The following is a 27,702-nucleotide window of genomic DNA, read 5'->3' on the forward strand; positions in this document are numbered from 1 at the left end:
ATGAGAGAGAATAAAGGAGCCTTTCAACCAAGCAGAACCAGAAACAACCACTATGTCATGAAAGAGAAATGGCTGGCTTCTTAGGCTGGGAGAACATACCCAGACTCCAGATGTTTAATATATATTAGTCATTGTCCTTTAGTATAGGTCATAGAACATTTTCCATTGTTTGTTTAACTCTAAAATCTCTGACCCACTCACTGTTTTCATTTATAGGATAACTATACATTTCTGCTCATTCTGATGCTCAGAAGGGCCCTACAAACTTAAATTTTTGTTTGATGGAAAATGTGTCAACTTTAGGACAGCTTTTATGAGCAATTCCACATCAGTGGAACAAGGTTCTTTAGCTTGATATCATTCCATTTTGACTTTAATACTTTTATAGGTGATAAACTTTAAAATGACACAAATGTTTACATTATGGATTTTTCCTTATTTCCAAAAGGCTCAAAACATTTCAACCCTCACTTTACATCTTAACTTACTACACTCGTAATTATAATACAAGTGGAATTTTAGATATTTGAACCACTTTTATCTTTGACCTCTTGCAGGCATTGACCCAAATTTTTATTTGAATATCTTAGGTTGAAATATCTTGGATTCAAATTATTCTTGATCTATTCCCTACATAGTGTTGACAATTTCTGGTTATAAATAGAACTTTGCTTTCTGACACTGGTGGATGGATATTAGAAAATATACTCTAAGCTTTTTGAGTTGATAGCACAGTGTAGCAACAATCCACATAAATGACAACTTGTACTAATTAAACAATGACAATGTCTATGTTCCTAAGCATACTGCTCCTCACTTTATTATGTGTCAGTGTTCACCCAAAATGAAATATGCATACATTCTTCAACCAGACTTTTTTACTGCAATATTTATGGGAGAAGAAGAATGTATGTGTATAAGATGTCCATTGCAGCATGGGTTATAATCAGAAAACTTGAAAATGACATGAAGTACCATCATAGGAATATGGAGTAATGCATTATAAAATACCAGCATTGCAGAAGGATGCAATATTTATGTTTTAAAACACAGCAATGTGTGGCGGTACACACCTGTCAACATGCAGGTACACACCTGTCTTCCCAGAACTCAAGAGGTTAGAGAGACAAGAGGATCATGAGTTCAAAGTCAGCCTAACTGCACAAGTTTGAGGCCATCCTAGACTACAGAAGGTTCTGTTTTAAATAAATAAATAAATAAATAAATAAATAAATAAATAAATAAATAAATAAGCAAGGGCAGGACACAGCTCCATAGTAAAGTGATGAGGTTTCAAGGGCCCAGAGTTTGCTAGAAAATCAAAGAAGAAGACACACCAAGCAGTTCATTGCCATGAATGGTGGAAAGAAAATGTGAAGGGGAGGACTCTCTTATCCATCACTGTTCAAACTCGCTGTCCACATACTGCTGCTTTAAGTGAAACATATATTTTGTACTTACATTTTTAAAGTTTTGGTTCAATGTTTAAGTATGCACTATACCATTCCTTCTTGTTCCATGAGATTTTCACTCCAGTTCCCAATCTGGTATGAGGAGCAACAATAGCCAAACAGCTTACCTTAAGAGATAGCTTCACCCTCTTACACACTTTAGGGAAACAGCTAGAAAACTTATCACACACCCTTCTTGCTTTGAGGGTTTTTTTCACATCCTTTTTTTTTAAAGCAAGATAAAGACTCTACATATCCTTTGTATATATCATAGTCTAGTCGAATTGCATTTCCATACAGGCATAGAGTTATGACAATGGGAATTCCAACATTAGATGCCATGAAATTGGCTCATCAAACACTGTCACTTTCACTGATGTAAAATAATTTGGAAACATTTGTACATTAACTGATAGTTGTGTTGTCTACCCGTGACAGTTGTCTGAACATTTTGCTCTTTAAGACTGCCTCAGAATATACTGTTCAAGTTTTGGTGTGTGTGTATGTGTGTGTGTATGTGTGTGTGTGAGAGAGAGAGAGAGAGAGAGAGAGAGACTGTGTGTGTGTGTAGGCATTTTCTATTGCAACAAGATAATAGCTAGAGAGAGAAGGAATCTTAAATTATAGATAGAAGATAGAATTTTTAAATCTACCCGAGGCTCCAGAAAAATTGATGATTAGAGTCGCCAATACTAAGTACTAAAGTAGGGATCTAGGGTAGGAGAGATAACTCAGTAGGTAAAGGTGCTTGCCACCAATCCTGAAGACCTGGGTTCCATACCAAGGACCCATATGCTAGAAGAAGGGAACCATTTCCTCCAAGTTGTCCTATCATTTCCACCATGGTATGGACATGCTTCCCATCCCCCACCTCCCCCTCCAAAATAAACAGACAACAAATTTTGAGTCAAATTCAGCATATTTTCATTGGTCCATAACCACCTTCAAAAGACGAGTTATGGATTCATCTTGTATCATACGAGTTCATGCACTTTTATGCCATTTTATGCTGTTTTAAATTCTCTTAATCACAGTCTGCTGACCATAATGCAGTGCTGTTCCTTCCAGGACACTTGTCAGAGAGTCACATTAACACTCTTTCCTGGCTAAGTCAGTTGACTACAATTAGTGTTCCCTTTATTATCGCTCATGTTATGTCCCCTTCTCATGGCCCCTTTCATATATGAGTCTACAGTGTCTACCTTCTGGTGTCTGTGGGCTTATGCAAATTCTTAAACAGCTTAAGTGCATTCTAATGACTGTGACTAAGGACATCATTTATGACATCATCCTGGGTTCATTCCTCAGCCTATCACAAGTATGACACATAATCTTGGGTGTGTTGATAGTTCTACTCTATTTATTTATTTATAAATGGGAAATAATAATAGTGTCCACTATACGGGATTCTGTTGCTAAATCCTTAAAATAGAGCACAGAATGTGACAAGTAAAAGATATTAGCTATTATTGCTCAAGGGAACATTAGGAAGAGATCAATATCTGCTTCTACCACAGGGTTCTAATGAGAAGCCATCTTTAAATATATTTCTATGAGACAGTCAGCCTGCTGTCCATTTAAGTAGGAATGTGTCCTATATGTACTCACACTAAAGACTATGCTAATGAAGAGGGTTAGCCTTGAGCTCAAGTCAGGTAGTGTTACCATGAGAATTTGCCTTGGCTCCTGAAAGTCACACACACACACACACACACACACACACACACACACGTACACACTCTCCACTATCTCCAGGGCTCTATTGATGCAGAATTATTATGGGATGTCAGAAAATAAAATTGAATCATTTTCAAATTCTTTGGAGATTTGCAGACCTCAACTGAGTGAAAAATGTGTTTATATTTCCAGTTTTCTTGAGTGGTAGAAATAAAGGGTTAGTTTTTTTCTTCTTCCTCACTATGCTGACAACCTTGTATGTTTGGCTCCTTGAAGTGTTCACAGAAGGACATCATTGAAATTTATTCTGATAATACATTGCCAAGAAAACACTTATGATAAAAGTTTGGACTCTCTTTCTCTCTCTCTCTCTCTCTCTCTCTCTCTCTCTCTCTCTCTCTCTCTTTCTCTCTCTCTCTCTCTCTCTCTGTCACACAAGGAATAATATAACTAAACATTCTTCTCTTTTTGATATGAAAAATTTGTATTCATATTTCCACTGAAATAACCAATTCACCACAGATGAACAGCAAATCTATATTAAAAATATTTTAGTTATGTTTCACAGTTCAGTTGTATTGATGCTGCATTTTGCTTTATGCCCCCCCCATTTGTTAATACATTGTGTCGTGTCAAGGGCCATGTTTTCACTCTAACAAACTGATTCATGATGTATTTTACCCCCTCTTGAGAACAGAATCTTCGAAGCATCAGAAGAAGCACGGAAAATGAAGCATGCTCAAATGCTGAATTTCTTTAAAGGAAAGTAAGTGCCTTAGGTTGTTATTGCTTTGGGAGAGACACCATGACCATGGCAACTCTTATAAAGCAAACACTTAATTGGGGTGGCTTGCTTACAATTCAGAGGTTTCACGACAAGGGCCATGCGCAGGCAGATGTAGTGCTGGAGTTCAGAGCGCTACATCTTGCCCAGAAGACAGCAGGAAGTTGACTGACTGTCACTGAGTGAAGCTTGAGGAAAGAGACCTCAAAGCCTGCCCCCTCAGTGAGACACTTCCTCTAACGAGATCATACCTCCTAATTGTGCACTCCATTTGGGAAACATCTTCTTTCAAAGCAACACAGAGAAATGAGAATAAACAACTCTATTGGAGAAAATCATTCCATTTCAGAATACACATATGAAATTTAGGGTATTAATATCATTTGCCTAAACTCTGTTAACTCATTATCATGGAGTTAGAGGGGGGACGTCACTTTTTAGTCTGAAAATCAAGAATTAGGCTGCTCATTTTTAAAATTAAGAGCTCTTTAAAAATTAGTTATTTAAGAATTCTGTACAATCTATTTTGCTCCCCTTTTTTTCTAATTCTCAATACTTCCTATTTATTACCCATACAATTCTGCACCCTATTCTTACTTTTAAGCCCAATTGTAATAGCATATAGTCTTGAATGTATGGCCCTTCCATTGGAGCTTGGTTTATTTTAAGGGCTATACTCTTAAAGAAAATTGCCTCTCTTCCTCCCAGTAGCTATCAATTACCAACAGCTTCTCACTTGGCTAGGGGTGAGACTTCATGCCCAGCTTCACTCTTTACTCTGAACACACTTCTTAGTCTGTACTACTTGGGGCAGAAGCATCTTCTAACTTCCCTGTAAGGAATAAAGACAGTTGAAATCCTTCCTTCTCCCCCACTTTAAGAGCAGTGTTTTAACAGAGACGATTCCATTGCAACTTTCACAATTCTATACTCTGAAAAACCTGATGCAAATACCAAACTACTAATATATGCATAAAATCTACTAGAGTCAGAAAGAGAAGAAATCTCAAGTTGTGTTCTGTAGCACACTTTGATAAATGCTCACAACAGCTGCTGTTTGTTGAATCTGCACTTTGGGCCAAATAGATTGTTTAAACCATCTTATTTAATACAACTTACTTGAAAGAGTTATTCGTACTTCAAATCCTGAAGTAAGGACAATGACCTTTAGAGAACTGCTCAAGGTTGCGGAGTTACTGTCTGCCAGACTCAGCATCCAAATCTGCCTGATTTCAAATGCTCCTAACTCAAAGCCACCACCTGTGACTATTCCTAATTGTTCCTGTTGTTCATATCCTAACCATTTATTTATTCGTGGGCAAAAGATGATGGGAAAGTAAATAGACTTATGGGACTTTAGATTAAACATGATGTGTGATTCCTCTGGAATTTTATATGCTGTACATTCACTTAACCATGTCTTAACAACAGCTGGGAAAATACATTTCTTCAAGAAGTAGTCTGTATGCATCAGACAGTTAAAAAAATTCCATTCCAGATGTTCATATGAAATTATCCAGATGTTAGAAAATGATCATCCAGAAGGCTGGTGACAAAAGAAAACCAAACTGGGAAATTATTTCAAAAGAGAAATATAAGTACAGACAGCAATTTGGTTATGGGAGGGGGAAGTTTTTGGTTACTGAAGAATGATTATTACTCTGAAGTTTTAGTGTATGCATGCGGACAGATCTCTCTAAAAGGATGTGATAATATTGCTACATTAAGTGTTTCCTACATGGAAAAACTAATGTTATTTCTGGACAATGTTCTAGGTTCCACTGTAGCACATTTTACTGTACTGTTTCTTTCTAAATCAATTGGGGACCTCTTAGGTTCCTGAGATATATAAAAAAAAAATTTGTCATGCAAAAGATTTGCATCTATAACTATTTTTATGTGGTGCCTAGATTTGCTTGGCCTCCATGAGAGTGTCAAGTATCCTGGCACTGGAGTTACACAGTTGTCTGCTGCCATTTGGGTGCTGGGAATTGAACCCAGGTCCTCTGGAAGAACAGCCACTATTCTTAACTACTGAGTCATCTCGTCAGCTGTATTGTGCTTAGATTTGTATCCAGAAGGAAAGTTCACCATTTACTACTGACTCAGATGGGTTTGTCATGTAGCTTAAGCACATACATGAAGCACATACTCAAACATGTCAGAAGACTAGTGTTCTGTCACCAATTTAACAGAAACTTGAGGCTAGTTGGTTTACTGGCCATGACTGTCTAACTACTAAATCAGATACCACCCTTCTCTCATGCATGATTTATCAGATAGTGTTCTTCATGGAAAATCTTGCAGGTGACTTTATATAACACTAATAACCTGAAGAAAGGGAAAATGAATGCAAAAGCAAGGTGACCCATGTTTACCTCGTGTAAAGAACTCATCAGCCGCCAGCTGTAACTCCTAAACAGAAATGACTGTCAAATACCTGTTGGCCCATGAAAAGACAATGACTGAATAGAGACTATACGGATAGTTTTAGAAAGCAAATACCAAAAGTTGATGTGGTATCTAATTTTAAGTCAAATAAACAAACAAGCAAAAAAAATTAGTTGCATTCCTATCCCCAGAAACATCCTTTCATAGTTTTGCCTTGGGGAAATGTATGACTTATAAACACACCAATGGGAACTAAGAGTCTTCAGCTGTCCTTAACTATGTAGCCTTCTTTTAGGACTTGTTTACTTCCCATTCTGCAGCTGTGAGCCTTGGACAGAGTTGTACAGACCTTGATTTTCAAAATAACTCACAGTTCCTCTTCCAGACCAGAATATCAGTATGTTGTTTAGTTTGGCATATGCCATACTCATTATTCATAATACTATTATTTTTATATCTATTAACCTTACCTTACATTTATCTTATTATATACAAGTTCTTTGATTTAGAAAATACAAATATCCTATTAATCATGATTTGATATGCTTCCAGTTTTTGACTTTTAAAGGATATGAAGATTTTTTTAATGTGAAAACACTAACATCTCTCTTCTCATTCAGCCTTTATTTCTCTTACTGGTAGAAATATCATCTGGTTGAAAATTACCCATGCTATTTTTAAAAAGGAAAGGCACCATCAGTGTTGAGATAGGGATAAACTGTCTGGAATCATCTCTCTCCCTGAATGTGTGGATTTAACCGGAGGAGATCCAAGGATGGCTAACATTCCTGACTCCTCCTAGGTGGTCCCTCAGGGATACCAGAGGGACTTGCCAAGCTTTAACGGGGCTCTGCAGAGAAGAAGTACACAAAAATTCCATGTTGGTGCAGGTAATATACCCTCCCTGTTTTGTTATGTCATAACCCAATTTCCTTTGTCCATGCTAGAACCTCTGTCTCTGAGCACAGAAGAGGTCTTACTTCTTTGATTGCTTTTTATTATTTGATTATGCAATCATATTTACTTAACATGGAGGCATTCATGAAGAAATGCATTTGTAGATGATGTCATAGCTGTGTGAGCATTATAGACTTGACTGTCACAAATCAGCACGAGACAGTTACTCTATACTCATGTTATGTGGAATGTTTGTGTATTTGTGTGTAGAGATGGTATTTTTGTATTTGTGTGTATGGGGCTCTTTGTGGGTAGAATATCTCTCTCTTTCTCTCTGTCTCTCTGTCTCTCTCTCTCTCTCTCTCTGTGTGTGTGTGTGTTACACAGAGAGAAAGCTTACTGCTTCTGAGGCCATGAGGAATGAAACAACATATATCTTGTTTCAATCAAGCATAAAAACAACACACCAGGAGAAACAGAACACACAAGTTAAATACAAGTTACCTGAAGCATCTGAAGCATGGCACATTTCTTGAGCAGGCAACTATTGTTTAATAACTAGAAAGAATATACCTTAAAATAATGCTGAAAGACTTGACAAACACACAAACAGAAGTGGTCACCCATAATTATCACTGCATACACTGTATTATGTGTTATTGAACACATTATGTGTTTGTATAATTGGCAGCACAGTAGGTCTACTCATACCAACATTAACACAAACATGAGTAATGTGTTACATAAGGATGTTATGGCAACCAAAATGTCCCTAGGTATTAGGAACTTTTCAAATCTGCTATAATCCTATAAATCTATTGTGTCTTATTCTGTGATTGGCTACAGCATCACAGTGCAGGGTGTGATGGATTTACATGGCTCACGTAAAAAGCTGGACCTTCTTTATAAGGCATGTGGATTGGAATTAGTGACTAAAGAACCTCACAGCTCCAAGTACTGCAGCATACATGTGAAGACAAAGCGAGGTGCACTGTTGGTGACATTTCTCTGCATATCTGGGTTCCCTGCTTCTCTAACCCTTTTAGGTACCCACCATTAAGAAAACTACACATGTTCAGGAAGCAGTCTCCTATACCAATTTGTTCAAGGGTACCTCCTACTTTCTCTTCTAAGAGGTTCAGTGTGGTTGGATTTATGTTGAGGTCTTTGATCCATTTGGACTTGAGTTTTGTGCATGGCGATGGACATGGGTCCATAAATGGTGATGCCTCCTGAAGTTCTTTTATTGTACAGGGTTGTTTTGGCTATCCTGGGTCTTTTGTTTTTCCATATAAACTTGATTATTTTCCTTTCAAGGTCAGTGAAGAACTGTGATGGGATTTTAGTGGGGATTGCATTGAATCTGTAGATTGCTTTTGGCAAGATTGCCATTTTTACTATACTTATCCTATCTATCCAAGAACATGGGAGATCTTTCCATTTTCTGGTATCTTCTTTACTTTCTTCCTTTAAAGCCACAATGACCCTGAAAATAACTCCAGGAGCAAAGACACTGAGATCAACAATTAATATATGGGACCGTCTCAAACTTAGAAGCTTCTGGAAGGCAAAGGACACAGTGGACAAGACCAAATGGCAGCCCACAGACTGGGAAAAGATTTTCACCAAACCTACATCTGACAAAGGGCTGATCTCCAAAATATACAAAGGACTCAAGAAACTAGTCAACAAAACACCAAATAACCCTATTAAAAATGGGGTACAGAACTGAAGAGAGAATTCTCCATAGAGGAAATTAAAAAGGCTGAAAGACACTTATGAAAGTGCTCAACATCCTTAGCTATCAGGGAAATGCAAATCAAAACAACTTTGAGATACCATCTTACTCCTGCCAGAATGACTAAAATTAGAAACACCAATGACAACTTATGCTGGAGAGGATATGGAGAGAGGGGAACACTCCTCCACTGCTGGTGGGAGTGCAAACTCATACAGCCATTTGGAGATCAATATGGTGGTTCCTCAGGAAAATGGGAATTAGTTTACCACAGAACCGGCAACGCCCCTCTTAGGCATATACCCAAATGATCCACATCCATGCAAAAAAGACATCTGTTCAACTATGTTCATAGCAGCACTATTTGTAATAGCAAGAACCTGGAAGCAACCTAGATGCCCCTCAACTGAAGAATGGAAAAAGAAGATGTGGCACATCTACAAAATGGAATACTACTCTATAGGAAAAAAATAATGGAATCTTGAAATGCAGAGCAAGTTAATGGCACTTGAAGAAACCATCCTGAATGAGGTAACCCAGTCACACACACACACACACACACAAAAAAAAAAAAAAAGAACATGGTATGTACTCACTCATATATGGATTTTATACCTAGAGCAAAGGATCACCAGCCTATAATTCACACCACCAGAGGAAATAGGATAGAAGGTATATTCTAAGAGATTCATATAAGGACCCTCACAGAAGGGGGAAGTCTCCCAGAGCTCAGGGGAAGTGGGGGGGGCAGTGAATGGAGAGAGAAGTAGGAGAAAGAGAAGGGAAGATGAAACACGTGTGACTAGGAAGATTGAGTCAGTGTAGGAACAGAAGACAGAAGAGAGAAAGAGAGAGAGAAAGAAAGAGAGAGAGAACATAAAAGAGGGAGCCATTATTGGTTTGAAGAGAAAACTGAACCTAAAGAAATGTCTAGAGACTTACATGACTGCTGCCAACTAACAATTTGAGCAACCATGGAAAGGCTACCATAAATGCCTTTCCTGGATATTGAGATCAAGAACTAACTTATCCACCATCATGGAGCCCTCATCTAGTACCTGTTGGAAACAGAAGCAAACACCCACAACTAAACACTGAGTTGAACTAGAATCCAGATGCAGAGGGAGAGGACAAGACCAGGTTGCACAAACACATAGAGACAGCTGACCTTAACAAGGAGGAGCTAACGGGCCCCCAGACTGATAGCTGGGAATCCAGCATGGGACTGACTCAGGCCCCCTATATATGGGTCTCAGCTAGAAGGACTGAGCAGTCTAATTCTAACAGACCTCAGACAGTGGAGCCAGGATGTATTCCTGGTGCACAAAAGGACCTTGCAGACACATCCCCCATGGAGGGATACTCCCTTAACCTAGAGGTAGGAGAGAAGTCCTAGTCCCTAGTTCAAATGACTTGACAGATCTACATGACCCCACTTGGATGGCATTGCCCTACATGAGGAATTGGGGTGAGGGGATGGGAGCAGAGGGTGATCAGGGTGCATGTGAGAGGGGAGAGAGGGTAAGAGGGAAGAAGGGGGGAGAGGGAACTGGGATCGATGTAAAATAAAAAGATAATAAATAAATAATAAATAAAAGAAAACTACATATGGCTTCCTTAGCATGGAAGCATGGGAAATTGACCACATTCATCTTTAGACAAGACAAACTTAACTCTGACAATAACTTAGGAGACAAATAGGTATGTTCAGGGAATTATTAAAAGGGCATCAAACAATGGAAAGACTTATCAAATCACTATGTGAAAGATGGGGTTCTAAAATGTTGGCTTTCTAGGGTTGGAGTCCTCCACAGTAAAGAACAAACCCCACATTTCATGAGAATCACATGAAAACAAAGGCAAAGAAGACACAGTTTACAACTTTAAATGCTCATAACCACCACCACTTCTAGGACCATTTCCTGAGGAATGAATTCTCTCCAAATCCATGTTTCAGCAAAGCGGGTGGCTTTCCCCCTATTATTCCTTTCCTCTAAGTGTAAGTCTAAAACTGATGTGTTCTCATTCTCAGATTGTGTTATAGCTCAGTGTGGAGAGCATCTTTACCCAAATTATCCAGTGACTCCCCAGCAGCTGAAATAATCATGGTTAATGAAAGCTATTCCTAGGAACACAGCCCATCTCTCACCACTCAACCATGCAGTTTCCCAAACAGGTTGGTGCCATAATTACTCATTCCCTCATTCATTTGTTCCTCCCTCTCTTTCCTTTCCTCCTTCCCTCTATTTCTCCCTCATGCCTTTTCAGTATCTGTAATGTCTTTACACCATCTCCAAAACACTGAGGTGTTTTCTCTGTATATTTCATGTCTTATATTAAGCCTCTGTTTCTAACACACTTTAATCTCTCTACCCAGACAGTGCTTGTCCTGCAGATGCTTCTCATTATTTGTTAAATGGAGAAAAATAAAGGATCAACTCCTACTCATGCTATATGAACTCCTGATAGTTTTTGACAATGGTGAGCCTTTTGTTGAATGAACTGAAGCTGTATTCAAGCCACGATTTTGGTATCCTATCTTTTGAGTAAAACATTTGCTTAGAAGTGATAAAAATGTAACTTGCTCTCCCACAGCTAATTCAACATGAAACTTTATCTCGTTATGAGATAACTGAGTACAACATAACAAATTGTAAGAATGAAAAGCATAAGGCTTTTCATCCACAGAAATAATATGTTGATAAGAAAGACGGCAAAATTAAACTACTGCTATGATTTCTCTTTTCCAAAAAGCAGCGATCCTTTTTCTTGACATAATCTCTGAGAGTTTTCACCAATAATCTTACAATAAGGTAATATGTTTTGAGAATAGTGGATTGTCGCTCTAAGGGGTTATCGGGTTTAAACATAGATGAAAAGTTGATTCAAAGATGGCAGCTGTCAGTCCTGATATTTAAATGTCTATGTGTGTGATTGTGTTGCACATAAGGGAACTGCAACATTCCGTACTGCAAGTACAGAAACGCAGATTCACACTTTATAGTCCTTGAGACTAAACACAAACCGAAACTCATTACTTATAGCCAGTATTCCGTCAACATCCACGTGCTCACCACAGTGAGCACATCACAAAGCTGATTAGTCCTATGAAAAATGCCATTTTCTGTCCTCTTCTTCCCACCATGAAATTAAAAGTACATTTGATATGACTTTTGTTAGCTTATTATTACCATATCACTAATTCAGTAATGAAAAGACCTTGATAAACCATCTGCCATCATTATTACAAATTATTGTTTCATCAGAGAGTTTGATATCCTTTCAGTAATGCTTGTGAAAATATTGTCTACAATTAAGGTTATATTTAGGATAGTTTAAATTTCTACAAGTATTTCTATTCATGTTTTTGCATGCATAAGTTTAAATCATATAAAACTTCATTTTGTTGACTAAAAATAGTTGAGTACCAGCAATTTCATGTGACTGAACCAAACATTCAGGGTCAGTTTAGAAGGCACTTATAGTAGAATAGGAAGATAAATAATTCCTGCTGAATGAAGCTTATGAGCAAATTTGAAGGGAGGAAAATGTGATTCCCTAAGGAGCAGTCTTGCTAGATTTGTCATTCTCCTTCCCAGCATAACTCTTGGGATTTGGCTGCCCATCAGGGAAATGTAAACTCTGTGTTATGTATCCTCCCCAGGTAGCAGAATTCAGAAAAGTTACTAGTTCATATATTTCCAGTGAAAATATTTGGTTGCAGTTAGTCTGGCATGGTGCAAAATGATACACATCCTCAGGCCAGAATGTTCTGCAGCAGGATTTTCCACACCCTTTCAACTGTCAGCAGGAAGCCTGCTGGAGTAGTTCCTGCTATCTCTCTCTATGCTAGCTTATAAAGTGTAATCATAACCATTCTGCTCCTGGGTTATTTGTCTCAAGGACTTTTGATAACAGCTTGAGTGTTGAAACAGTTTCCCTATGGAGCAGAGTTATTTAATAGCTTCAAGTTCCTTTGTTGTATTTTCAAGTATACTTTGGCAATAAAGATAATACTATATTATCTTTCCTGTGTGAGGCTGATTAATGGACACAGACACACCTTCAGGTTTCCCAACAGAGATAGTTGGCTGGCACTTAATTATTCACACAGTGTTACCCAAGCCCATGGAATCAATCGAAACCAACATTTAGAAAATGGCTGATGGGACCTAAGGGTTTGTTTATGGAATTCACCATCAGAAGATCTGGACCGGATATTAATGTTGAGCATTAGTCACGTGACCTCAGACACATTTCTTAGCCTCAATCTCTAAAGTGAGAATATTAAAATAGGAGCTACAAGTGGGTCCACTGCTTTGATGAGGCTCAATAGGAAAATGAATGACAAAGTACTTTAAAACCCACAAAGCAAATTTGCAGAAAGGGCTACTCCTAATATTTCTGATGACAAAGATACTAGTTCATCCACTAACTTTATTTGTTTCTTGGGAGTCACATTTTAACTGGAAGTCTTTCAGGCTTCCTTGGTAATGTTAAATAGAACCGATGAGACCCATAAACCCTGTTTGACCTGTCATACCATCAGTGGCCTGTTTGCTCAGCAATTTAAAATTGATTTTAAATGTTATAAAATGATTGAAAGCTCAGAAGCAAAAATGTTCAGCAGTTGAAAGTCAGACTGGTATGTGGTCACATCAATGAAAGGGACTGTCATGGGGTTGGTACTCCCAGCAGATATTCCAGAAAATTACACACACAAATTTCTAGTTCTCTAAGGACATAGCATCTTAATTCAAATCAGATCCAAAGATTATGTGCTTGCTATTCACCCTGGAAAAGTTACTCAGTTTCTCTATACCACTCTCTTCTCAGTTGTAAAGTAAGGTGATTCATTTACCCATGTTTTGCATTCCACAAGTAAATGAAACAGTGAGTAGTCCAAAAACTTTGTAAGTTTCAAATTGTATATTGATGTTGGTTATGATAGAACTTCACACTACCCTGCTCTATCCTAGAATCACACTGTGTTCCTGCCCATTAGTCACAAAGGAAACATGTCTTTCGAAGTCAGTGTGGTTATGTCCACTAGCTTCTGTTTAATGTGTCCTTACTGTAAATGAATAAAGACCCAAGACACAGGAGCCATGGTGCTGATTATTCCACTGTAGCATGCTGTTAGGATTGCTCTACCTTACTGTCTAGTGTTGTTGTGATTACCCTGCCTGTCCATATATTACACTTTACTATAGCCACATGCCTATAATACTACTACTACTCCCACTAATAATAATAATAAAAACATAACATGCATAGGGGGTCAGTACTAGTCATGGTTTCACACGTCCACTGGGAGTATTGAGATGACCCTGGTCCTCTTGCCTATAAGCACAGTTCATGAGATTGCTATATTTAAGTTTATATTTATAAACCCTCCAAATAACATCTGTCATAAAAGTCATATGCTGTAATTACTAGAGCTATCATCTTCCTGGTCTGTGCTAACCTCACATCAGCCCTGAGGTCTGGCCCTCTTCTCTTCTTCCTGACATCTCATTCTTTATGGATGTTTGCTTCACTTATTTCTTAGTGTGGTTTTACAGTCCAGGACTGTCTTACAATCACTCCATAAAATAATACTACATGGTCCTGCTTCTGGATGTTCCCTACTCTTCATCTAGAACAGTCTTTCTAAGATGAGGGATGGGCTATACTAACCATGGAACTTCTGTCAAGTTACACAGCTTACATGGAAGCATTATTATACACTATTAGGACCTACACTCTAGCCATGAGAATAGGCTAGACACATATTGGTAGATAACTTGTCTCTGAAGGTCCTATTGTTACTTGCTGGCAGAGCTATATCAGCCACATCAAGTGAGAGCACGCAATAATGTGCCACTTGCCACAGTCCTTTACTTGCTCACATTCTGTTACAGGCTCTTATTTCACCTTTCCTTTCAATAAGTGCTGATACATTCAGCTCCATAATTGCTCTGCTGGACATTGGTGTTACCTCGCCAAGACTCCACTCTTGTCAGCCAGTTCCTCTGATCACCTTTGTTTGCAAAACTACTCTTCAAATTTAAAAGTCTCTTGTTATTATTTTCAAAGATACTATATGAGTCACTTATTATTTTCTATGTATACTGGTTTTTAATATGTGCACATTAAAGAAAAGTCTAGGGACTAACAAACACAAAGGAAGAATGCAACCACCTCTAATTTTATCTTTATTATAAAGGTTTATTCCAAAGAGTAATAAATAAAAATACCATAAGTGAATTATCTATAATATTTATGTGTGTAATACTTCATAAACAAATTATTTCGAGTGCTCTCTGTATTACAGCTGGAGATAAAATCTTGTTTCTTAGAGGGTTTTAAAATCTTCAGGGCAAGGTGGCAATTCCATGTTATATGCTGTTGACTAGCTAAATGATGGTCATTGTGACAATTATGTTTGAAGAAAGATATATGGAAACTCCTTTTAATTATTTACTTTAATCTCTGTTTTTTAACAGATCGGAATTGGTAATGTCCCTCTGCTCCTTCCTGGGGGAATACCTCCAAGGTTCACTTAGAAGAGATAACATTCTTCATTTCCATAGAAGCTAACACATGGAATCACACTATACCCATTACAATATTACATCAAAGGAGACTCTCTGAAACATTTTTTTAATGTGCTGGATTTCTGTGTTCCTTCTCTTCTAATTTTCAATTCTCAGGATCAGCATAATATTATGTGAGAAATGAGAATGAAAAATATTCTGTCTTATTATATAAAAGTCTGGCACATATGAAATAAAAATAATACTAATGCTACAAACACTGTTTTTCAAAAGAAGTGTCTTCAAGAATTAATGATGGTGTCTCCAGAGATTTTTATGCCACATTTCAAAAGTAAACTCAAAGGGAATCTAAGTCCCATTGAGTTGCACTCCTGTGGGGTGGGAAGGCTTGTAGTGATAATGAAAGATATTTAGTTATACATAACTTAAAGGTCTGAGTATGAGGAAGTTGAGGCAAAATCACCATGAAATCATGATTATTAAGTTACTATCAAAATAAATTAAAAGTAATAATCCCAGTTACAGGACAGGAGACTTTTCATATAACCAAAAAACCATTGATTACCATTTTGGTTTCAGGATTCCCAAAGCTTTGCCATCCATACAGTTCATGCTCCTCAACACTGTTAATGTAATCCCTCTCTCCTCCTCCTCTTCAACTGTCAATAACCGAATGGAGTCCAGGTTATTTATCCAGCTCTAAACAACCCAGAACCTGTTCACTAAATCCTATTAGATTCTCTCAGAACAATGTGCTATTGCCTTTCCTCAGTTACAAATTATCAATATTCTTTTCTTAAGCAGCTGGTCACTCTATTCTTCTCCAGCAACTGAGAAAGCTGGACTTGTCTGAACAGCAAGCCAATAGAGATTTAAGAATCAGAGTCACCAGGGACACATGCTTTAAAACATGCTTCCCAGATCCCTGTCATATGTACTAAATGAAAGGCTTCATCCCTCAAAAACAATTTGGGGTAAGTGGTTAACAAATGAATCCAACTTCTCAGTGGTGTCTTCAGGTGTCAGCCCATGCTTTCCCCAGATGCAGTCCTCTGTGGAGGATAAGTAAAGTAACTCTTGGCATCACAGTGGGGAGGCATGTCTTCATACGGGTGTCCATTAGAGCTTGCTCCTGTGGCTAGACTCACAACCTAATGGAGACTCCCTGTGGTCCACTGCTTCATACCCTGCAACACCTATTACTAAATTCCAGATCATTCTTTCTGACCAGAGGAAAGCAAATTCCTGCTGAGTCCTCTCAGCACTGATGATACAAAATTACTTTTCTAAAATTAAACTCTAAAGGCTTTTTCTCAATGCCTCCCGTGGTTCTCAGCTTGGATAACAACACACGGGTTACCCACCCCAACCCGGTGGTCTTCCATCCTGTGCCAGTCCCTAATAATTGATGTACCAGCATTATCACAGCTCACAGCGAGCTTCTCTGCTCCCTTGGGATTCAAGCCCAGCATGCAGACCTAATCTCTTTCTTGGTAGTAGTTGAACCTTGTTATCTTGGAAACTTAGTGCAACCCTGAAGTTTCCTCTCAGTAAAGCCACATGGTAAACATTTTTTGATCTCTTGAAAACCATGTGGGGTATGCTGAGAAAAACCAGGGAAGGCAATAAGTTGGGTGAAGAGCAACAAAGTTCAAATAAACAAGCAGGCATGATGCAGCCAAGATGAGAGAGGTCAGAGAAAAGCTAGAAGTCTGCAATGATGACTTGACCAGAGGCAGTACTAAACTCTGGGCACAGAAGCCAGACTCAAGGTCTGGCCTTTATTAGATCAATGGTAAATTAACCTAGTTAACTTTTAACCTGGCAATGGTGTATTATCTTCCTGAAATGGTATTTTAGAAGGTCTTGAGAGCTTGACATGTCTCCAAATGTGTCCAAACAAGTGGAGATATCATAAACCTACATCATTGGATTGGACATTGGTCATGAGAAGATGATGTTCTATTTATATTCTATTTTTAAACCTAAAATAAGTAATATATTTGTGTGTCATAATTAAGATGTGCTTACTTCATCATACCTTTTTCACTGATAAACTTTAAAATAATCTTTATTTCTTATTTATGACTTCATTTTATACTTAGATATTATTAATTTCTGTATAAAAATGATTATTCTATGCTTAGTAAAAAACACATATTTCAGGTTCCTCCAAATGAAATGTTATGTAAAAGCATAATCTAATGAATGAATATAAAAATGTATATGAAATTAAATATAAGGTGCAAGAGCTGTTTCTTCCAATGTATTCTTCCCCCAAACCCAAAAGGTCAATTTAATTATAAGACATCAGGCAGGTCCAAACTGAATAATAGTCTATGAAATATCTTTTTCAAACAGATCTTAAAAAATCTCTCAGAACTATTACAGATCAGAAGCTATGAAGGAGACATGAGTTTTGATGCAATGTTGTCTCCTAGATTGGATGCCAGAAGAGAAAAGCAGATATTAATGGAAAAAATAACAATATCTGAATAAAGTCAGTGCTTTGGTGCAGAACGCTGTACAAATGAAGGTTGACTTCTTGGCTTTGACAAATGCATTGTGCAAGACACTATCTATAGCAGCATCAGTATAAAACTATGTCATGATTCTCTGCATCTTATAATTATGTAAATGTAACCCAATTCCAAAATTTAAAAATGCGTGTATGACTTTGATGTTCTCTCAGTAGGTTAAATAACCAAGACGAACATTTCCAATGACAAAACACCAAACATCCTTTTAAAGCCATTTGAGAGCTACCAAGGAGATGAAAAATAATATCCAAAGAGCTACTGGTGGTCTGTGACATGTCCAGTCTTGTGGACATGATCCTGTCCTGAAGACATAACTGAGAAGACTAAGTAATGCTTTGACAGCCTTGTTTAAGAGGGAGGCAAAAGTGGGATTCTGAAACGTGAAGGGCTCGGAACTCATTACATTCCATGTGTATTGGCTTGGACTTCCAAAGACAGGATGCCCGGGAATGAGTATAAGTGGAATTAAAGCAGCTGTCACCAGCTTCTGCCAAGGTTTTACTCATCCGAGTGTCCCAGGAATCTAAATCCATAAATTTTTAAAAGCGAATCCAGATTGCTATGTGGGGTAGGCAGAAGCATCAGAATACCCTCACTGGAGTGTCATATCCCAGCCCTTCAATTATTTTCACAAATACTTTTCAAATACAATCTTGTTATACAAAGTAACAACATAAAAAAGAACCAGTAACTGGGCAACAAACTATATCCACAAAGGCCGGCATTAAGTTATCAAACAAAAATTTCAAATAAGTATATCATTGTACTCCAGGAAATGAAGATACAATATTGGTAGGTTCAACACTCAATATATTATTAAATTAATGTTTTATTTATTTTTAAATATGTGTGCGTTTATGGCCATGTCAGTCTGAATAGAAGGCAGAGAGCATAAAATCCCCTGATGCTGTAGTTAAACTCAGCTGTGAACCTGACTCAGGTGCTGGGAGTTGAACTCAGCTCCTCTTCAAGAATAGTTTGTTCTCTTAAGCACTGACACGTCTCTCCAGGTATCTAAATTAAATGTTTAATAAATGTAAAATTCCAGTGGAAACATGGAAACTCTAAACTTCTGCTTGGAAACGAACCAGAGAAATTCTAGAAATTAACAAAGTTAGAATGCTATAAACAGTTTCAACTGTTTTTAACCTAGCACTGGGCAGAATTTAATATATTAAAAATGTACCATAATAAATATTTATGTAAATATACAAAAGGAGAAATGGATGAAGATTACAGATTGCACAAGTGTAAGGCACATAGTGACAAATATGTGCTAATTTGTTTTATTGGAATTGTGGAGAAAAGACAGAAAGAAGCAATATATTTGAAAATACTCACAAAATCATATCTGTCTATTCCACAAAGTGAACTCCATAAAATGAGGAGAAAGTCTAAGGAAAGTTTATTCTTAAATCCTATCATTCTATTATATTTGAATATCTCTGTCACTTACTTCAAATTTTTCCCTATAAGAAACTTGGGGTCAAGACCAGGCTGGAGAAACCCAGAGAGACAGCTGGCCTGAACAAAGGGGAACCCATGGATTCTAGTCTGATAGCTGGGAAACTGGCATAGGACTGACCCCCTGAACATGGGTGGTAATTAGGAGGACCAGGCAGTCAATTGGGCCTCTGGTAGTGGATCAGTATTTATCCCTACTATGCAAATGGACTTTGGGAGCCCATCCCACACAAAGGGATACTCTCTCAGCCTAGACACATGGAGGGAGGGCCTGGGCCCTGCCCCAAATGATATCACAGACTTTGAAGACTCCCTTGGAAGGCTTCACCCTCCCTGGGGAGCAGAAAGAGGATGGGCTGAGGTTTGGTGCTGGGAGGGGGGTGCAGGGGAGGATAGGAGGGTGAGGAAACTGGGATTGACATGTAAAACAACTTTATTTCAAATTTAAATAAAAAAAGGAAAAAGAAACTTGAGGAAACACATCACAGGAAAATCTGAATTACTGCTTCTTAGTCTCATGTGTGAGTGGTGGTATACAGGGCTGGCCTTTCCAGCTGTGCCTGCTTACAGGCCACTGCCATCCTAGGCTTTGTCACTACTGCGATTCTCCTTGAAGGAAGGAGTAAGAAGTAGACACTCACTTGAAATTCTGGCTACTTTTCCTAGTCATGTGTATGCAAGTCTGTGTTAACTATAGGTGGCCTTGGGGTCATCAGGATGCGCTATGATAAGGTATATAGAATGGGGGAAGTTAATTGAAAGGGATTGATCTATGCCCTTATAGGAAAATCACCCTGCACGTTGAGTGAAACTTTCTAGTGTGGCTGCTACAGAATCTCCCCTCCACCCCCATGGTTCTGCAAGTAACCTCTCACCTATAGTCTTCAAATCCAATAAACTCATTGGTTCTCCAGGCAAACTTTGATGGAACTGTCCTTTGGTTTGTCCTTAGAACCTTAGGGGGAGAACAGAGATGTTGTCCTTTCCCTTGCCCTTCTGGGGAAGGATTCCTTTAACTTTTCAGTGGATATTGTCTTATCTTTAAAGACTAAAGCCAGTAGAAGAAACAAATGAGTATAACCTGTGGATCCAGGATTTCAGAGATAAATCACATTATACATAAGATTTATGTCATGAAAACAGAGTTGTTGAAGGAAACTAATGTGGAAAATGTGGTAGTGAGATAGTGAGGGATATATTCAAAGTATAGTACATATTTAAATGGCAATGTCTTTAGAAACCACCCCAAAGAACCAGAAATGAAACAAAACAAATGAGCAAATGAACATGTTTGCTCCTGTTGCCGGGCTGAATCAATTTGAATGTCCGAAAACCATCTATAAAACACAAGGAAGAGCTACTCTAATAACTTCACATTGCATAGCTACCTAGTTATACTTTATAGTGCTCAACCAACTCATGAATTGGAGCATTTCTTAAATGATAAAGAATTAGACAATTATTAGTCTTGGGTAAAAACTGGAAGAGAAAAAAATTCAACTCACATATGTATATTCTCTCTGCATGTCCCATTTCTCTTATTTCTCTTATAAACAAACTGTCTTCCAATTAGCTGTCTCTGGGCACAAAGGTTGAACAGCTGTTAGACTTACTGCATTTGACTCCTTGTTATTTCTCAGATTGAGATCTTTGCTGGGTACACCATTTGGAATGGGTTCTTTCTGAGCATGCAAGTTGAGATAAAATAAGAGTACTGTTTTGAATTTGTAGAATTAAATTGCCAAAAAGGCGTCTGGTAGACACATTGGAACTGAAACTTCTTCTCCAGAAGTATTTAGAGGTTGATTATGATGGGGATAATAGAATGGGAGTGTGACTTTTCTGGAAGTGTTTGTAGAAGATAATATGATCCTTGGATACCAGACATGAGAGAGAATGTCAGACTGGGGTACAAATTGTATCTCACATAGGAATGTTTCTGCTTTGACCTTGTGATGCTAAAATATGCATTCAACAGAAATATACTTCCACCAGCAAATCCTACCAGCATGCACCACCACAACCGGCAAAAACAACCCTATACAATAAAAGAACTTCAGGAGGCATCACCATTCCTGACTTTAAGAACTACTACAGAGCTATAGTTGTGAAAACAGCCTGGTATTGGCATAAAAATAGACAGGTAGACCAATGGAATCGAATTGAAAATCCTGATATTAACCCACACACTTATGAACACCCGTTTTTCGACAAATGAGCTAAAATTATACAATGGGGCGAGGACAGCATCTTCAACAAATGGTGCTGGCACAATTGGATGAGGGTGTGTAGAAGACTGCAGATAGACCCATGTCTGTTGCCATGCACAAAACTCAAGTCCAAATGGATCAAAGACATCAACATCAATCCAGCCACAGTGAACCTCTTAGAAGAGAAAGTAGGAGGTACCCTTGAACAACTTGGTATAGGAGACTGCTTCCTGAACATAACTCCAGGGGCACAGACAGTGAGAGAAACAATTAATAAATGGGACCGCCTCAAACTTAGAAGCTTCTGGAAGGCAAAGGACACAGGAGACAAGACCAAACGGCAGCCCACAAACTGGGAAAAGATTTTTACCAATCTTATATCCGATAAAGGGCTGATCTCCAAAATATACAAAGAAATCAAGAAACTAGTCAACACAACACCAAAGAACCCTATTAAAAAATGGGGTACAGAACTGAAGAAAGAATTCTCAATAGAGGAAAGCAAAAAGGCTGAAAGACACTTAAGAAAATGCTCCACATCCCTAGCTATCAGGGAAATGCAAATCAAAACAACTTTGAGATACCATCTTACTCCTGCCAGAATGGCTAAAATTAGAAACACCAATGACAACTTATGCTGGAGAGAATGTGGAGAAAGGGGAACACTCCTTCACTGCTGGTGGGAGTGCAAACTCATACAGCCATTTTGGAGATCAGTATGGCGGTTCCTCAGGAAAATGGGAATTAGTTTGCCACAGAACCAGGCAATCCCCTTCTTAGGCATATACCCAAATGATCCACATCCATGCAACAAAGACATCTGTTCAACTATGTTCATAGCAGCACTATTTGTAATAGCAAGAACCTGGAAGCAACCTAGATACCCCTCAATTGAAGAATGGTTAATGAAGATGTGGCACATCTACACAATGGAATACTACTCTGCAGAAAAAAAATAATGGTATCTTGAAATTCGCAGGCAAGTAGATGACACTTGAAGAAACCATCCTGAATGAGGTAACCCAGTAAAAAAAAGAGGAACACAGTATGTACTCACTCATATATGGATTTTAGACCTAGATCAAAGGATCACCAGCCTATAATTCACACCACCAGAGGAACTAGGATACAAGGTGTATTCTAAGAGATTCATATAAAGTCCCTCACAGAACTGGTAATGGACAAGTCCCCCAGAGCTCAGGGGAAGTGGGGGGGCAGCGAATGGAGAGAGAAGTAGGAGAAAATGAGGGGGAGGAAAGGAAAACATGTGCAACCAGGAAGATTTAGCCTGGTTAGGAATAGAAGACAGGAAAGAGAGAGACACACACACACACACACACACACACACACACAGAGAGAACATAAAAGAGGGAGCCAATATTGGTTTGAAGATAAAATTGAACACAAAGAAAGGTCTAGAGAACTACAAGACTGCTGCCAACTAACAATTTGAGCTTCCGTGGAAAGGCTATCATAAATGCTCTTCCCGGAGAGTGAGATCAACAACTAACTTATCCATGGAGCCCTCAACTAATGCCTGATGGAAACAGGAGCAAACACCCATACATAAACACTGAGTCCAAGTAGAACTCAGATGCAGAGGGAGAGGACAAGACCAGGCGGCAGAAACACATAGAGATAGCTTACCTCAACAAGGAGGAGCTAACAGGCCACCAGACTGATAGCTGGGAATCCAGCATGGGACTGACTCAGGCCCCCCTGAATATGAGTCTCAGCCAGAAGGACTGAGCAGTCTAAGGGACCTCAGACAGTGGAGCCAGGATGTATCCCTGGAGCACAAAAGGACTTAGGAACACATCCCCCATGGAGGGATAACTGCCGTAATCTAGAGACAGGAGAGAAGCCCTAGTCCCTACTTCACATGACCTGTCAGACCTACATGACCCCTACTGGATAACATTCCCCTACATATGGAATTGGGGTGGGGGGATGGGAGCGTGGTTAGAGTGCATGTGAGATGGGAGAGAGGGTAAAAGGGAGGGAAAGAGGGAGGGAGGAAGGGAGGGAGTGAGGGAGGTTGGGAGGGAGGGAGAGGGAACTGGGATCGACACGTAAAATAATAAATTAAATTAATAAAAAAAATGCTTTGACTCCAAAATTTAAGTTCAAGGACAAGTTACTGGGGAAAAGGATTTCTATTTTTGTTATCCACAGAAAATGAAAAGATTTGGATTCCTCCAGACTAATGTGGTTTGATCAAGCCAGACCAACTGAAACAGAGTACCAGGTGATCCTACATTCAAAACAGCTGGACAAAGCAGCCTTACAGACTACAGCCAGGCTTTCTGAATCTTCCTAGAATCCCCCATGACAGCGCCCCTTACCAGCAGGAAGTAGTTTAGAAAGAACAACGCCCATATTCCCAAATATTGTCTATAAATGTTTGTTTTCCTTTAAATGGACTTGGTTATATAAAATAAAAAAAAAAAAGAAAGAAAGAAAAAAGAGGAAAAAAAAGAAATATAAAAAGAAATATACTTCCAGTCTGGTTATTTTCCCCGAGTAGCAGTATGCAGGACAATTCCTTCCCATGAAGCCCAGTATCCTTAGCTATAGCTCCCCATCAGCTCCCTGCCACACCAAGAAACAATGAGTACTCAATGAGTACTCTCCAGCATGCTGGGTTCTTAGGCATTGTGCTTCCCCATTTCATGTGTGTGAATCATGTTATGTGTCTCCACACTGATTTTAGTTTCAATTGAGTGTCATCAAATTGCATGGACTTTGTTTAGGTATCTTGTTCAAGCCAGGTTGATGCAAGTGGTCAGAGCATATGTAAGGTATGTTTACAAAAAGGTATGGTTATAAAAGTTGTATATAAGGTAGGTTACAAAAAGCTGTGATATTTAGTAAGTTGGGGTATTAAATGCTTTAGCCACTCAATGATGTTTTTGTCTTGTGATGGATGTTTCAAGATAAACGTCTGCAGGTAGCTTTAAGTACAAATACGCATTTGATTATACTCATCAGCAGATACTTTAACTGTCTCTAGTGTTCCTAACTTATGGGAAGTGTAGCTGAGGCACAGGGAAATTAAGGAACTGGATTAAGAACACACAGCTAGCATCATGGAAGTCATAACTTGGCTCCCTAATGAATAAAAACTAGAATAACTCCAGAATCGAAAAGAAAAACATAGTTCAGGGCAACCAAACACTCCTGAGTGATGTATGCTTGCATATAATTGCTCATAAGCTTTCAGGATGACTTCACCAATGGGATAACATCACACTGTCACCCTCCATGATGTCAGCAGAAATGCATACAAAATGTGACATGATTTCTTTTTGTATGGATTATGGCTTTGTTTTGTTCCCCTCCTTTGTCTCTAGCCTCAGACTATGTGTGCACACTGTGGGTCTCTAGTGCTTCCCTAGTCACTAGCAATTGTCATAGTCACGAAAATCTCAGATGTAAAATTAATCTCTGGCTTCCAAGCTCAAACCCATTTCCTCATCTCTGATCTTTATTGGACAGTGGAGACTCATGAAGGTGGTTAACGTTCTAACCACCTTGGGTTATCTTCTTGATTTAATAATGCATTTAAATCCACTTCTGCTAAATTCCATTTAAAACCTTCCTGGCATTAATTACTGTTCTGCTCGTGTCTTTTTGACAGAGGCTATTTATTGTACCATATTCAGTATGCTTTAGTGAAGCTTCCCCATCTTACCTCTCCGTTTTCTAAAGGGTGGATCTTGGAATAAAATGAAGTACAGATGACCTCATCATCTTTGGCGTAGGATGGTGGTCCAGTGCGCGGATAGATATTGTAGAGAGTCAGGCACTCTGTGTCTGTCACTGCATGATACTGCCAGGGTTTATACTCCATGTCATCTAGGGAACGTTCCAAAATCCAGTTTCCAGGCCGAGGGGAGTTGGCTGCTTTCACAATCACATAGGCAATCTGGAATACCTGAAGATGAGTGACAACAGCATAGGTTTGAGCTCCAAAGTGTTCTCTCTTTGGCCAGATAGAAAGGTAGCCAATATCTAAGAGTTCATCTCAGATTTTGTTTTATAACTCAATTGTGTTCTACAGAAATGATTTTAGTATTACATGCTCATATGTAATACCTTCTTACTGAGACAAGCTATTTCATTTTGACAACCATGACTTTGAAGGCAATGAGTTACAACTAGACTTGAGTTCCCTAATAACTCATTAGCATTGTTTCACCTAGTTTTAAAAATTCCCTTATACCATCAACATGCTAATTTCTCACCTCATATTAGAGGCAAGAAAATATGTGCTAAAAGTAAAACATGCATATTTCAGTCCACTTAATCCTTAAAAAGTTAGACCTTGTGTATTACATCAAAAACAGCATAGCACTCAGGGGCACATCCTTGTACTCAAATTGCAGGTCCAGAATTTGTGCAAACCAAGGAAGATTATTTTCCCTGCCTTTAGTTTCTTTTTCTATGAAATAATATCAAGAATAAACACATCCCCAAGACACCACTGGATTATATGAGATAATATACACAGAATACCTGGAAAAACACTTGTCAGTAGATACGCAATAAATGTGAATTCCTTTGTATCCCTACATAGAAAATGGAATAGAAATCCCAGTGACATGTGCGTAAGTGATTAAAACTATAACATAATAAATGAGGTGTTTCTGTGCTTTCTCTTTATAAGAAGTGTATATCTAAAATCAGGGAAGAAGAGACATCATTGCTATAATTGGACAGAGTAAAGTGTGGGGGGGCAGAGGTCAGGGGAAGCAGCAACCTTTTCAAATCTGCATGAAATTTGATGACAGAGAGAGAGAGAAAGAGAAAGAGAGAGAGAGATACAGAGACAGAGCTAAATGATTGTGAGAATGTATGTGCTTGAAGTACAATAACAAAGTCTCAAAGAATAATGTCCACATATTATAAAGTGACATTTTTGTTTGCTATCCTAGGCAGAAATATAGATGCAACCTAGATAAAAATACCATCCCTCTAAAATGGAAATGATAAACCATGAAAAGCAACAATAAAGCAATATAATAATTTCTAGACTGATAAATCCTATACCATATAGGGATTTTGAGAGCTTTAAGGTCACTGAACAAGGATGGCACTAGTGAGCATGGACCAGGTGACAGGTCTCTCCAACAATGGGATTAAGAGCCCTCCTGCATTATAGCAGAAATCTTGAAAGGAATATTCTAGAGAAACCCTATCACCCATTAAATCCCTGTGAATTCATGTATTCTACCTATGATATATTTTCAAATAACAAATTTTAAAATATGAAAATTTGATATAGAAGGGGCAATATAGGTCACAGCTGTTTCTGGAAGATGTTTCCTAGAATGTGGGCATTCTATGGGTAGTGAGAAAAGCACACCATCCCTCCATGAATAAAATAAGATCTTGTGGTCACTGGTTAGACAAAGTTGTGGGATAGCTGCTGCTAAAACTCTGAATGCCTTTTGTTGGTAATCATTGCTGTCCGATCATTACATGCCATTTCTTGGCTTGAGGCAAATGAACTAAACTGAGGAAGACTATGAAGAGTCAGGGTTTCTAATCTGTTCAGAAAGAGCTGCTGTACTATTCTGTTCTCACAAGTGTCATATAAGTGGAAAATATTTATGAATTTTATTCTCTGCCCTCTGTGTGTGTGTGTGTGTGTGTGTGTGTGTGAGAGAGAGAGAGAAGAGAGAGAGAGAGAGAGAGAGAGAGAGAGAGAGAGAGAGAGAGAGTCCATAGGCACAACACTCAACACCACTCAACTGGGAATTTTCCTCGACCATTTTCTACCACATTTATTGAGGCACAATCTCTCACTGAACACAGAGCTTGCCAATATGGCTAACCTGTGAACCATTTTGCTCTTGGATTGTATCTGCCTTCTAAGTGCTGGAATAATAACTAGGCTATCAATTCCACGCAGGTTTCAGATGGGTGCTGGGGATTTGAACTTCAGTCCTCACAATTGTACACAAGAGTGTTGATCATTGAACAATATCTGTAGCCACTAAGTTTAT

General features: G+C 38.5%; 1 protein-coding gene across 1 annotated transcript in view; it reads right to left on the reverse strand.

Moving 5' to 3' along the window:
• Positions 1-27,702, reverse strand: part of Lama2 (laminin subunit alpha 2) — a 564,428-nt gene that overhangs the window by 362,996 nt on the left and 173,730 nt on the right. The window contains 1 exon segment of the mRNA XM_051175465.1: positions 25,386-25,628. Within this exon segment, the coding sequence (XP_051031422.1) occupies positions 25,386-25,628 (243 nt within the window).

This window comes from Phodopus roborovskii, unplaced genomic scaffold (assembly GCF_943737965.1).
Source record: "Phodopus roborovskii unplaced genomic scaffold, PHOROB, whole genome shotgun sequence".
NCBI lineage: Eukaryota > Metazoa > Chordata > Mammalia > Rodentia > Cricetidae > Phodopus > Phodopus roborovskii.